The 14,854-nt window shown below is 41.4% G+C and overlaps 1 protein-coding gene across 5 annotated transcripts in view; it reads right to left on the bottom strand.

Annotated features, from left to right (window-relative positions):
* Mrpl3 (mitochondrial ribosomal protein L3) overlaps positions 1-12,574 on the bottom strand; it is a 134,721-nt gene extending 122,147 nt beyond the window's left edge. For 4 of the 5 annotated variants that reach the window (XM_052718979.1, XM_052718956.1, XM_052718971.1 and 1 more), the window contains exons 1-6: positions 12,341-12,574; positions 11,205-11,389; positions 10,121-10,212; positions 9,563-9,661; positions 4,441-4,540; positions 2,463-2,523 (exon numbers count right to left, since the gene is read on the bottom strand). In XM_052718979.1, coding sequence (XP_052574939.1) covers positions 2,463-2,523; positions 4,441-4,540; positions 9,563-9,661; positions 10,121-10,212; positions 11,205-11,389; positions 12,341-12,432 — 629 coding nt within the window. In that variant the 5' untranslated portion in view covers positions 12,433-12,574. The remainder of the gene's footprint in view (positions 1-2,462; positions 2,524-4,440; positions 4,541-9,562; positions 9,662-10,120; positions 10,213-11,204; positions 11,390-12,340) is intronic. The other variant, XM_052718963.1, reaches the window with a different exon arrangement.
* Positions 12,575-14,854: the final 2,280 nt, after the last annotated feature.

Raw genomic sequence — 14,854 nt, 5'->3', positions numbered from 1 at the left:
TCTGTTTTGGAGCAATCGTGTCGAAAGATGTCTGATATATTAGATGATATCAGAATTGAACTTGAATGATTTCATGCTTTCTGTTCACTTCTCAAGTCTTTCTTACTGAGGTAGAGCTTTCCTTTTAAACTAAACAAAAAGCAGTGACAACATGGTGATGGTAGCCAATGCTCCTGAGCAGGACATACTCAGTGCGAGGCTTGAGCCAAGTGCTACAACAGTGGTTCTCAAGCTGTGAGTGGCAACCCCTGGGAAGGGCCATTTGATTCCTAAGGCCATCGGAAAACATAGATGTTTACATTATGATTCCTAACAGGAGCAAAATCACAGCTATGAAGTAGCATGAAAGTAACTTTATGGTTGGGGTCACCACAACATGAGGAACTGCATTAAAGGGTCGAGGCGTTAGGAAGGTTGAGAACCACTGGGCTAGAAGCACTCATGTTAAAGATGAAGCAGTAAGAGATCAAGGAACTTGCCTCGGTCACAGAGTTATTGTGGCTATGACCTTGTTCACCCGTTACTTACTATCTTGCTGATCTTGGATTTTGCTGCTGGTAGATTTTCATTAGGAACGCAATTAGAGATATAGATAACCACTAAAATATGTTTAAACAACAAATCAAGAGAACTCTGAAACACTTCCTCCCAATCTAGCTTCATCTCAAAACAACCATCCACGTTAACCTTCTTTCTGAGAGATTATCTCTTTATAATCTCACTAATGTCCATAAACTTACTGCTCTGAACAGCTAGTAAATCAAGTTATTAAAAAAAGACTAGAAATGGAGGACAAAGTAGAAAAGTCTGTCCTCACATCAGTCACAGGAGAAAGGCAATGAGAAGACACAAACAAAACCTATCCTCAAAAGGCGAGGTCTCCATTCATAGTTAATGGGAAAATGATACTCTCATGGGCTCTGAACAGGGGAGCTGCCTCCAGAGGAGAAGCATTGAGGAAAGGACTTAAGAGGATAGACGGACAACAAGCGAATGCATGTGGGCTGTCCAGACACCCCACAGCCCAGGAAGTCAGTTTCATGGAAAAGAGGCTTCAATGAGGATGAATCACACAGCTAAGGAGCCAACAGAGCACTCAGAAGTTCAATCAAGGTCCATGCGAGCAGGCAATCAGTCTACAAGCATTTAAGAGCACCAGAGGATGCAGTGACATGCTGGCTGGAAGTGGTACAGTCCCTGGAAACACTTACCACGAGTTACGTAAGATCCAAGGCAAGCTGACCTCAGGTAAGACTGTCTACAGGAAGATACACAGACCAGAATGCAATGTGCTTTCATGGGGGCAGCCCGCTGCTCATACAGAAATGAAACGAATGCTGAGCTGCAGCCATGCAGCAGCAAGGACCTCCTCCTTTCCTCCAGAGCTGGCCAGCACTGTTTTAATTCTAAGGCTATTTGTTCTCCCAGTACTTATTTACTATTTAGACTGGAGGCTGCAATATAATTTCAAGTCATCTTGTTTTCTAGACTAGGACCTTACAAAAGAAACATTCCCCTATCATACTTGATACACAAGGCTGGAGTTACCAAAAGGAAAAAAAAAAAGCCGAAGACACTCAACAGTAGCATATGAACTGAAAGCATCCACTGACCACAGGCATTTGAAAAGCTAAGCTCTACACCAAGCTGGTCACAAGTCTGGCCACAAGACAGCTGCTGACCAAGGCATCTGACTCTGCATGTCTTCTCAGGGTGTCCTACAAGTTATGTAATGGAATTCACACAGCATCGTATACAAGTTCACAGAAGTGCATGGTATGATTTGTAATAATTCATAAATTTCAAAGTAGAATAAGCTGCTTTATAATCCAGAGTCTTCACTGGTTAACCAAACCAAAGGTCAGGAAAGCTGAATAGTAGTCACCAAGAGACAAGTCAATGACCTTACTGGCTTCAGTAACTAGGGGAAAGCAAAAGGGACAGGTTCAGAATCTCCTAAAGACTCCTTACCACCGATCTACCCCATGTCATGTCTTCAAAGCTGGACAAAGGTAAAGGCATCTAGCAGCTTCTCAAGTGGCCTACGTTTGACATGAGGTGGCCATTGTGTGGAAACCTATCTACCCAATTAAGGAAACTCATCAGCTTTTATCCAAAGAAACCTGATGAGTGTTGGCCTCAGTGTCTTTAAAACAAAATCTGATGTTTCACGATCCAAGTGTGTGTTGTCTTGGTCTTCAAAGCAGACCCAATGGAGAAAGCATTAATTCACGTGACCTTCCACTGAGACCCATTTCTGGAAGCACACATCTCAGTCCATCTGATGTAAACTCTTTGTATGAAACTAACCCAGTGCAACTTGAAAACTAACCGTCAGTGACTTGACAGATAGGATTATGGGAGCACTTGTTTCTATTCGCCACTTGAATGACTGCACGTTCACCCACCCTGTTCTTCAACACACGCAGAGAACCAAAACAAGGAGAAGTGCTGAGACCTACGTTTTGGCGGTGACATCCACATACTGTCCAGGACGAAAGTGAGCCGCATAAAGAGGGGTTCCTTTATGAAAAGAAAATGAGAAATCGATGTTACCTGTCAGCACAGAAATGATTTTATTCACAGGCCATTCCCCCACAGAGCACGCGGCTGTGCTTTCAAGTGCTTGTAGATCTTCGGCAATTAGGAACATCAGAACTATCCAAACAATGGAGCCATTCACAAACAAGTTCTAGTTGTCAATGAGAAGGTGAAGGACAAGGGGACCCTTTTTAAGGTGCATGTGCTAGAGTGAGCAACCAGATACACCTGACTGATTAGCTAGCACCTTCATGGGGCTTATGTGGTACTGGTCAAAATGAGTGAGTCCTGTGGTAATCCAGTGCCCCTGCTGGCAAACAAATATAATGATTTCCTGTTGTTTCAGCAAATAAGCATGCTGAATTAAAATATATTATCCATTTCACCTAAAGGGGAAAAAAACAAAACAAACCATGAGAAGAACTCAGTGCATCGGGGTTTGATACAATCTTTTGTCACCCAGTGGACTAGGAAATGTACTTCCTGGACTCAGCCTCTCCTTGGCTGGGTACTGATTACAGTGGGGATATTCACATAGCACCTGACATGTCAGATTACTTCTGTTCTAGGCATGTGCTGATAAAATCTTTCAGCTAGCACAGGCCTAGGTCTTTGGATTAGACAAAACCTGCCCTAATAGATACTTCTAAGTCTATATTAGAAACGTGTAGGTCACAGCCCTGACCTAAAAAATTGTCATTTTGGTTAAGTCAACACTACATCATCAATTAAAAGCCTAATTAAATAAAAAAAAAATGAGAGACCAATGTAGCTGAGAACGAAATTGAAAGCCAGTTTTAGTTTGTTTAATTAGTACTAAGAGTGGGGTGCAGTGGTATTTTAGAGGGCAATTTCTTTAAGGTAAGATTACTCTAGGTTTGTAAGGGAAAAGAAAAAACCTTAAATAGGAACTTAATTCTATGTGTGCCAAAACATCACATTACCCTCTATAAATAAATACAAATGATTTGTCAATCAAAAATATTAATTTAAAAAATAAAAATTAAAGGTTTACAAGGGATCTCATTTTTGCCAGGCTGAACAACTCAAACTGTTATTTGACCATCAATGATTCACAAAAATGTGATTTAATATGGTTTGAGCTACAGCAAAAATTAATGTGGACTTGACTTTTGTAACTATCCTAAACATGAACAGAGGGCTTAGACAAATTAGATATGTTAAGATCAAAGTGGGTACTTAAATTTGCTTCAGAACAAATCCTTTATATTCAAAGTGGAATATATGCTCATTATATATCAGACTGATATCCAATAATGCAAGTCTTACCATAATTTTTGTAATCAAAATTATTTTGCCTTAAAATTAAAAATTTAAACTTAAAAAATTGACTATCTTCTTGTTGCAATTCAAGTTCAAAAACTGAGGGGCTCTCTTAAAGGTCAAAACACACCAAAATGTCATAATTTAGTAACCATATGAATTAGTACAATCACACGTCAAACCTTAATTTGACATTCCACGGACAGGCAAATGAATCTTTATGCCAAGGGCTATGTTTGGCCATTCTCCTTTTGAGGCTGTATTTTCTCACTCTCCAGGAGAGTGTACTATTCCTAGCAGAATACCAGCCTGCAAATTATGAACACATTTTAAAGCTAGAACACTTACTTGGGGAGGCTTTTTAAAAAAATGTGACACTCCACATTTGCAAACAAAAGTTCCTCCCTCTCAGGGAAAACAAAGAGGATCCTACAGCTTTCCCACTTCCCAGAGACAAATACTTGTTTGTTCCTGGTGATTAAATAAGATAGGTTTTGTATTTAAAAATAGGTGTTTGGGACTTGGTATTTTGTTTAGCTTTATTGAAAGGGCTGACATTAAACAAAGCACATATTTGGGTATTTTTACCTCCCTCCTCTCCCGACCTCAGATTACCTGGCTTAATTACAGCATTATCTGTTACACGAAAGATTTTAATTGTCTGTTTTGGTGGCAATCCAAGTTCTCGGTAAAATTCCAATATAGAATCAGGTTTCTAGAGGGAAAAGTGGCACGTATAAATAACACATTAAACAGTACAAGTGGACCTGAATGCAGAGACCCAAATCAAGTTACAAACAGCCAGAAAAATAAAAATCAAAGCACAGTGTATTTCCCTACTGAACCAACAGCATCTAATTCCCACTGTTTAAGGGAGCTGAGATTATATCTACAATCATTATACATCTAAGAATCCTTACCGCTTAGGATTCAGCCAGGCGTACAAGTTTCAGATAGAATGTACGCCCCTGCTGGTCTGAAAGCACACCTGACCCCGGCTGCAGGTCCTTGGTCTACACTAGTCACTCTGTTTATGGGGCCTTTCCCACAAATTTTTGGATGACTTGCCCTCTTAATTACTCAGGCCTCCTCAAGTACTGTCTAAAACAGAACCGTTTTTGTCACCTGCCAACCCCTCAGCCTATTTTTCTTATTCCTTAGATCATTTACCTATGTCCATCCTGGTACACTTAAAAAAAAAAAATTTGCTGCTTGGTGGTGGCGCATGCCTTTAATCCCAGCACTCAGAAGGCAGAGCCAGGTGGATCTCTGTGAGTTCGAGGTCAGCCTGGTCTAGAGTGAGTTCCAGGACAGGCTCCAAAGCTACACAGAGAAACCCCGTCTTGGAAAAAAAAAAATTGCTTAATCATCCATACCTGCAGCTCAGTGAACTGTATTCTGAACACTGAAGACACTGCTGTTCTGATGGGGCTGTACAGTGAACACTGCTGTTCTGATGGGGCTGTACAGTGAACACTGCTGTTCTGATGAGGCTGTACAGTGAACACTGCTGTTCTAATGAGGCTGTACAGTGAACACTGCTGTTCTAATGAGGCTGTACAGTGAACATTGCTGTTCTGATGAGGCTGTACAGTGAACACTGCTGTTCTGATGAGGCTGTACAGTGAACACTGCTGTTCTGATGGGGCTGTACAGTGAACACTGCTGTTCTGATGGGGCTGTACAGTGAACACTGCTGTTCTAATGAGGCTGTACAGTGAACACTGTTCTCTGGAGAAGCTATTGTTCCCTCCAAAAGACAATCTTTCCTCACTCTCTGCTCTTCCCCATCTCTCTTGCTGAAAATGCCAAAGCCCCCTTTTCTCACCTTCACTCACAGTTTCTTCTCCAAGAGGAAACACTAAAGCCTTCCTACAAGTCTGGCTCCTTCAAATTCTTTTCCTGATGTTTCAAATTCAGATATATTTCATTTAAAAGGTTTCAAATTTGCTTTTGACATTCACATATTTAGCTGATTTATAAAGCATAATATTATTTTATTAATATTGAATTTGGAGTACACCAAGAAGCTTCTGAGAAAAATCCCTTACGTTTGGTATGAAATGATAGAATGAACATCACAGCCTACATTAACATTAGACTCAAGCATAAAAATGACTAAGCTGACATATACATCTTAATAACTCTTCAGTTTCACTAGAACGGAAGAACTGTTTCAACTAAAATCACAGTATTATAAAACTAGGTCTAAAGATGGAGGAGCAAAGCGTTTTCCTTTTCTTCTTATTGTTTATTTTTATCTTATTTTTACTCTTCAGCTTTCTGGGAGCGGGGAATCCTGCAATGGGAGGGCAGATGCAGAGGTCCTGGGAGATGAGTGGGATTTGGGTGTATGGTGTGAGGTTCCCAAAGAATAAATAAAAAAGTTTAAAAATAGGTTAAAAAAAAACCCAACTAGGTGTTAGTCATGAGAAAAACCGAATGCTCAAATTAAGCTGAAACCAGATGCATTGTAACAGTCTGGTTGGCCCCTCCCCCTTCCCCTCTAACCTTCCACATAAATGATTTACAAAGGCAATCTGGAGGCTGACAGCACTGTCACACTCGGCAGCCCCGTCCACGAAGCTGTCTTTCCGCTGCAGAATTCCTTAGCAATTACCCTTCCTACAATGAAAGTACTGCTCTGCTCCCAAGGTGAACTGATTTCATCAACTTTTAGGGCCACTTAATGTTCTTACGAAGAAACACTATGAACCACATCAATTTTTATTTATAAGATGCAAAAATAACAAAAACAAACTAGTCTGGTTTCTTAAGAGGTGTAAATTCTTTGCAGTTAAAAAAAAGGTTCTATCCCTATTATAAATGAAAGCATTTTAATCAACTTATTTTGATTGCTCAACTATTCAGTATGTTCTATTCATAGTCTTGTAAACAACAAGCAAACCAAAAGATAAAAACAAGACCTCCATATAGTCAGTCTATCTGCAGCTTCCCTAAGGGCTAAAACCTGTAAGGAGCCAGGACATTCTTAGTTTGAAAAATCTCTTTTCTTTTTAAACAAAAACACTTACAAATGGCGAGTGCTTCCCACACTGGCAAAGCAACTTTTCTTTTTCTTCTTATTAATACAGATTAGTGACACGGGTAATGGGTTTCACTGTGACAATTCCATACACGAACAGCATATATTTTGATCATCTCCCTCCTCACTGACCTCTTACCCTTTGCCCCATCTCTAACCACTTTCTCTTTCTCTAACAGACCTTTGAGAAGTGAACAGCTCATAAAGTTCATGTAGCTGAGTGGTCAGCATTTACCACAACACAAGAAAAAGCCTTCTAATGTCCAGATCCCCACTGTGCTGCAGATAAACAACATGAGGTTTATATACGGGGGAAGGGTCAGCAGTCTTGAGTGTCAAAGTGGAATGCTATCATTTCTGAAAAATATTATTAGTGAGTACTATGCAAATTGCAAATATTGTTAGTATTTGATCGATAACACATCTTTATTATTAAGTAAAAGAGAATATATTAAATTGTGCTCTCAAGTATATTTTCTTTGAGAACTAAAAGATTCAGAGAATTGGTGTGAATTTCAGAATTGGAACAGAATTCAGAGACCTCCGAATTCTACTTTTATGAGCGTACACGGAGTGGGGGTGGGCGTGGGTGTGAGAAGGAGGTGAAGAGGAACTAATGGTAGCACCCAGGATCGGAACTCAGCCCACATCCCTGTGTTCCCCATCACCTCCCATTTATTTTAAAAAATAATGTTGATTCATTTTTTATATAGGTATGAGTGCTCTGTCTGAATATATGTATATACACCACGTGCATGCCTAGTGTCTACATAGGACAGAAGAGGATATCAGATGTCCATGGTTGCCCATTGCCATGTAGTGCTGGGAACTGAACCTGGGTCCTCTGCAAGAGCAGCTTGTATTCTTAACCACTGAGCCATCTCTCCAGCCCTGTCATCTACTATGTCTGAAGAATCACTGTTCATCTATCTTTTGTAGCAGAGTAAACTGTCCCAATATGGTACTTAATTTATAGCCATCAAGAACATAAGACTATGGATTTACGAAGCTGATAATGAAAATAAAAATGACTTTTACCACCCGTTGTCTTTTTTTGTTTCCTCCCTGTGAACTGCCTTGGCTCTTTCCAAGGAGGACTCGCTGTCTCCTGTTCTGTGGCTGCTGGATTTATGGGATGGCTACCTCATTCATCCCTCTTACCAGCTTGAAGGTTACCGGGTGGTGGGGTGTTAATATCCCGAAAGATTTAAGTATGCAAGGCTGTGGAATCTGCCCTGCCCTTACCGGTGTTCAATCTGTCCTGACCAGTGACTTCATTCCTCTGTCACAGAGGCTATAGTGATTACGCTGGGTAATGAATGAAAGAACGCAAAAGCCTTCACACACTCAAAAGAAGTTAACTGTGACAGCACATACATGCTGTGTAGCAATCGCCTCTGAATGACACATTCCTTCCAGGAAGTGTGTGTGTGTGTGTGTGTGTGTGTGTGTGTGTGTGTGTGTGTGTGTGTATGTGTGTGGGGGGTGTCCTCAGGAGACTCAGGAGTAAACAAGCCTTACAATTTCCTCAAAGCCGAACTGTATTTATTCATGAGGATTCATTCACAAGGCCTTCCTGAAGGCCACAGAAGCAGCAGACAACTGCCTAGGGCGGCACCAGTCAGCCCAGCTGCCTGCAGGAGATATTCTCAGCCTGGAGCTGTCCATACCTTGTGGAGGGAGCTCCAGGCTTGTAGACTTTATGAGCTGTTAGCCAGCTTATGGACCGAGTTGCCCACACTCCTGTATGCAACCTTTCCCCATATGCCTCTAAGTAACCCAATGAAGTCATTGGTTTGCCAAGCTGAGCCTTGGTTTTGTTTCTTTGGTTTGTTGTGGGTTCCCTAACTGGGGTGAGTAGATGTTTATTTGTGTCTCTGCAGGAAAAGTCACACAAGAGCATACAAGAGATATCTGCTACTTGTGACAGATAGTATGGTTACATCCTGATTTTTGCCCATGTTTACTTCATAGACAATGAAAAAAATAGTTTGTTTGGAGATAAGTGCTGTGTTGTAGTCACTGGTGACAACCATCGCAATTTCTAGGGTTCAGTCTGGGACACTGGCAGAGGGAATTAATTGGGTGCATTTTTCTAACAAGCTACACATTCAGCATTCTGTTAGCATTCTACTTAGGAAACAATGCTTTGTTTACAAAAATCTGATGTGGGTTCAAATGCATCCCAAAGTACTGAAAGTTCCTCCTAACTACATAATACTTTTTATGGACTTTGGGTTTTAAGTGTTGAATTGATTTTCCACAGAAGAAAAAAGGGTAAAATGTATGATATATGCTTTTCTACACATAAAATTCATTTCAAATATCAAAACCAAAACCAAAACCAAACAAACAAAGCCAAGATCTACTGAGCATCTATGACAGTCCAGGCACATTAGAGAACTTCATCTAGTCCTTTCTACAAGCCCACTAGGTGGGCAGTACTGTTAGTCTCCTTACAGATACACAACACTACATCTTAGTGAAGGCTAATAGGCTTGCAGGAGGAGGAGGAGGAACTAGACCAAACCCAGAGTCTCTCAGAGTCCAGATGCCTCTGCCAGCCTGTCTCTCTCCAGACAAAGTTCTCAGGGCAAGTCTCAGGTTGTGACTACAGAACATTCTTTAAACACAAAAGCATGTAGAGCTGAAATAAAATGTGCTATTTTAGAAATGGAAATAAATACTTACATAGAAGCGTGATACAGTTTTCCCACCCACAGTTAGGGCTGCTGTTTTTCCATTATAGTTTTCTTTGGGAGTGTATTTTACCACATGACAATCTTGTACCTGGGAGAAAAAAAAAAAAAAAAAAAAAAAAAAAGCACACAAAACTTAAGCTTGTACTGTGATCCACCAGCTACAACGAGGGCCTAGGACAATTAGGATTTCAGAGTTACTTAACTCATTATCCAGCCAGCAACAAGATCACAGTTACAACCAGGAACTGAAAGAACTGGATGTTAAGTGATAGGCTTGATTCTTTTCTAAGAATGAACTAAGTGGCAGATCTACGTTAACCCTCCCTGCCAGGGCATTGCTCTAGGTTTCCTAATTCCACTATGGAAAGACTGGTTGAGGCCAGACTCCACTTTCCCAGACCTATCAGAAGCAAAGTTCTTTGCTATGATCTGTCACGTTTTCCTTTACCACAGTTTTCTGTTTGAGATACACATTTCAACCATTACAGCTTATGTACACAGATATTGGCACGCACATAGATGTTCTTATATTTCTATGTTTTCTTACCTGAAGTAATGTGACTGCATGCTTTTGACCATCTTTGGTCCATAAAGGCATCATGCCGAGCTTGAGGGCGATAAGACCGACTCTGGAAGAACCTGGCGATAAATACAATATATTTAAGACTATTTACAGATGTAAGTATCTTCAACTATATCAGGCATAATATACTGGTGGTTAACAAATGTTTATAAAATGAACAAATATAAAATAATTCTAATATTCAGTTTTAAGATAATAGTATTAATACAGAGCATATAAATCCATCATTACTTTTTCCTAGTTTCAGATCCTGTCCAGCATTATCAATCAGAAAATACCTATTCAAATTCTAAGGTATTAGATGGTGTTAGATGGTATTATACTATACAGATGCCATAGGCGCTCCTATTAAAATGTACTCTATTAAGAACTTTTGGGGCTGGGAATGTAGCTCAGGTGGCAGAGCCCTGAATATGAGCTCATGAACTACATAAGGCAAGCCTGAGAGTATATGCTTATAACCCAGCACTCAGGAGGTAGAGGCTGGAAAATCAGGAGTTCAAGGCCTCCCTTGACTACAGTGAGAGCTCAAGCCAGGCTAGACTTGAACTTTTGTCACTAAACAATATAAATGCCTCAGTAATTTCAGAGACCACATGTTCAATAGGCAAGGCCTCATCCTGCTTGGTCTGGTCACACACGGGTTTAGTTTCACACCAGAGACAGAGCTGATTGTGGAACTATGCTTCCCAAACGAGTACACAGCATTCCAATTAAAAACAGGTGTGTTAACTCAGGCCATTGCACACTGGATTTTTCCAGCCTCTTCTCCCTGGCTTTCCCCTTTCATTTTACATTCTTTATACCTGAAGGGAGGAAGATCATATATCCAGAACGATTTTCCTCTCACCCAAAACACCTTCCTGAGGAGGTCTTTTACTAGCAGCATATGAGAAGTTTGGAAATAAGCTGGCAAACCAAAGCAGAACGAAACAGACACACTCAAGAAATGAAAATTCAAGATTTCAAATTTGTAAAGCAGTCAACATTTTTATGCATCCAGCCATACTGTAATTAAAGGGTCATGTCTCGACTCCCCCCAAATCACCTGGTTCCCAAGGATGTAAAGGCCACGGTTCATCTTTCAGGGGATTCAGTTTACTTGCTAATTGGGCTTTATTTTCATCAAAGACCAATTGCTTCACAAATGAGGCATTTTCTTCAGAAAGATGCTCATCCCACCAAGTACTGCTCTTGCTTTGGAGATTTCTAACAAAGAACCAGGTGTTCGTTCTGAAAACAAAAACAAAAACACCACCAAATCATTATTTCCATTTAATGCAGGGGAAGCCAGTGTTAGGTAATGTCCTAAAGGCCTCAGGGAATGGTGTGGGTTGTGTATTTACCCTAACATTTCTTATGATAACATTGGGGCTTCCACTTTAATCAAGAAAGGTTAGTCTGAAGGCTTTTGGTACTTGATGAACAAGCCTACCTAAACACACGAGGGGCTACTAACCCAAAAGAATGTGTATTTGACCGTTTTATATCCAATGAAGGTGGCAGCATGTGGCAAGCTGAATTTTCTCTTAAGTGTACCTCCTCCCTGTAATGACATGGCCTATGCTAACAAACCAAATATACGGAGTTTTAAAAACAAAACTAAAACCCACAAAATGCACAACCTATGACCAGCTGAGCACCAAGCACCAAGAAGGATCTTAGCAGGTTTGAGGCAAAGCACAAGGCGTGTGTAATTCTTTCACGAAGTGGGCCAGAACCTAAATCAACCTTTGTGCAGTCTACTTTGGTTGCTAGTCAGGAAGTTCCAGCTTAGAATCGCGAGTGATTTTCTACTTATTAGCTGAGTAACTTTGGACAACCTATTTCCCTTTAGTTTCAGTTTTATCTGAAAAACTTTATGATTGTGGTCTGCTAACAGGGGGCTGGCTACAGGACACACGCCTAATAGGACACTTAACACAAACACGTCTAGTACAGTACACGCTGGTAGGAAGATATTGCTGCTGATCATAGTCGCAGCTAACAGCTAATTTCTTAAACATTAAAACACTACCCCTTCGAGCCTTTAGATTAAAACATGCTTTCTTAATCTGTGTCACACCCCTGGACATTTGACACTTTCCACTTCTAACAGACCGTCTGCGCCGGGCCAAGCCTCTGTTCAAGGACACAGCTGTGTGGGCTGCGCACCCCTCCACCCTCTCTCTTGCCCGTACCCACCTACTCCCTAAGCCCGGGGCAGCACCTAGGCCTCTGGCGCCACAGCCCAGCACCTGGGCGCCGGCCGGCGTCAGCAGCCTCCAGGCCGGCATGGAGTGGCCGGGCAGGGCTCGGCTCGCGACACCTGCGGGCGCGCCGCCGCGGAGCTTTCAGCGAGTCCCCGACGCAAGCACCACGCGTTCGAAGCAGCCACGGGACAGCAGTCACACTACTAGACCGCGGAGGAAGAGAACAGCCGAGCCACTTCCGGTCCTTTTCTAAATGCGCTCCGGGCAGAGACTCAATACTCTTAACTATGGTTCCGTCTCCAAATAGCCCTCTTTTGCCAAGGGATACGGTGTAGACTTCTCTTTAGCGGTGGGCAAGAAAGTATTTGGGTTTTAAACTTTAGAAGAACAAGGCAAGAAAGGATCAAACTTTCTTAGGAAGCTAAGGAAAAAGAAGTCACCTCCAAAAATTCCCACTGTGGGACAACTCGCCGTGCTAAGCAACACTTCGGCCATTTTATATTGGTTAATCCTAAGAACAGCCCTGAAGAGAAGTTATTTCTTTATTATAAACGAGGGAACACAGACTTAAAATTTATGTACACCCCAAAAACAGATGGGCAGAGAAAACACTGAAATAAGGCTGGCGTGTGTTTAACAATAGAATGGGACCAAAACCAATAGAACAGCATGCAACTTTCAGGGCTGGGCATAAATAGTACCAGGCAGTTCTTCAACTCGTGAAAGATCTTGAACTTGAATCATCCAGAGAAGAGGTTCGTGAATTTGAGATCAGGTGCGATTGCAGTAGAAAATGGTATTATCACAAAGTTTCAGAGTGATTGTGATGCAGCTACTGACCGCAACTGTGTCTTCTACGCCCCAGGTCCGGCCCACCATGTATGCCCTGGAGATTCATTTCCCTACTTAAAGTCCCTTTCTTGGACAGATGAGTGTTTTTGGAAAGGCAGAAATACCAGTTTTGCCTTTTCAGCCCCTCTCTTCCCCTTCCCTCCTCTCCCCCCACCCTTTTTTTTTTAAAAAAAAAGATCTGGGTAGCCTTAGAAGGCCCAGGGGAGAACCTGGCCACTGCTTGGACTTTGTATCTTTCCTTGTTCTTACATCTCACTAAGCACTGTTGTGGGTACCTCGGCCACATCTCAGTAATATGTTAAGCCATAGGGAAAAGAGTGCATCACTTCATCATAGCTACTTGGCTTCACAGATACTTAAGATAGGCACTTTCATTGAGTCTTGACATACACTATATGTGAGAGTAAAAAAAAATCCCCTACTATCACCAATATCTAGTATTTTGCATGTCTATAGTGTACAACAGTATGTGCTCAGTATTGTATCTGTCCATTAGTCAATGATAACCAGGAGGACAATGAACCCTTAGGAAGTTAAGTTTAATTAGCTTAATGCAACAAGAAGGATCACATGTCTGGGAATGTCATTGTAGGAATGAGTCAGGAGAGGATTAATACAAACTTTAGGTTTACACTAGGTGTTTTTAAGGTACTATCAAGGAAATAAACTTATTTTCAAATGGATGCTATGAAGAGTTAAAGACAGTTCAGCAATTAGGCTTCTTAATCTTTATTCTGGAGACAGGAAAACCAAATTGGGCATGGAGAATGATTGACAATGTCATGAATTTGCGCGTGAATGGCACGAGGATGGAGGGGGTGAGGTGGGGGTGTTCTGCGCATGCAGAGAAACGTGTTGACATGCTGGGCAGATGCATGCCATGCAGCAGCAGCAGCAGCCAGCAGCTCACAACCCAGATGCTGCATCCATGTGGAGAGTTTATTATAAAAGAGAGATGAAGATAAAGATAGGAAAGAGAGAGAGAGAGAAGTCGAGGGTGCGCACCTCGTGTGTGGGAGGAGGGGGGAGGGAGGAAGGGGAGGAGTTTTTCCTTTTATGTCAGGTGAGGTGCCAAGGGGTGGGAATTCAAAGGGGCGGGTCAGAATATTAACAGACAATACTGTTAATCATTTTGTTAGCAGCCTTTAGAAATACCATGTTGATGTTCTGTTGTAAACATAAAAAATGGATGGTAAAAGGATTCGTTTTCGTTCTCTCAGTATATTTTTCTCACTTAATCTTTCTAATAACCTCATGTGGTGATACTATCATTATCCCAACTGTAGGCAAAGGGAAACGATGACTTAAATAATGTTACCCAGTTAGTAAGTGGTAAAGCCAAGGTCTAAATTGTGGTAATGTCACCATAGAGATGTTTTCCTAGACATTTTATCTGTTTCTCTGTAGCATCTGTGTTGCTCTCCTTGCCTTAGAACCCCTCTAAGGGTAGAGAGGAAAATGAATAAGCATATCACATGCAATGGACCAGGATAAGGGAGAATTCACATTAACCTTTGTTTCCAGTGCCAAGTTTTACCATTCAGAATGAGGACGGTGTGTCGATGAAACTGATGATAGGCACCGCTGCTGAAGTGAATCAAAGCAAAATCGTAATTTACTGTCCCAATTGACACCTGGAGCTAGGAGTTGTCAT

The sequence above is a fragment of the Peromyscus californicus genome, unplaced genomic scaffold (genome assembly GCF_007827085.1).
Source record: "Peromyscus californicus insignis strain IS unplaced genomic scaffold, ASM782708v3 Scaffold_11__1_contigs__length_118956290, whole genome shotgun sequence".
NCBI lineage: Eukaryota > Metazoa > Chordata > Mammalia > Rodentia > Cricetidae > Peromyscus > Peromyscus californicus.
Note: the sequence above shows the minus strand (reverse complement) of the source record. Positions and strands in the feature narration are given on the sequence as shown.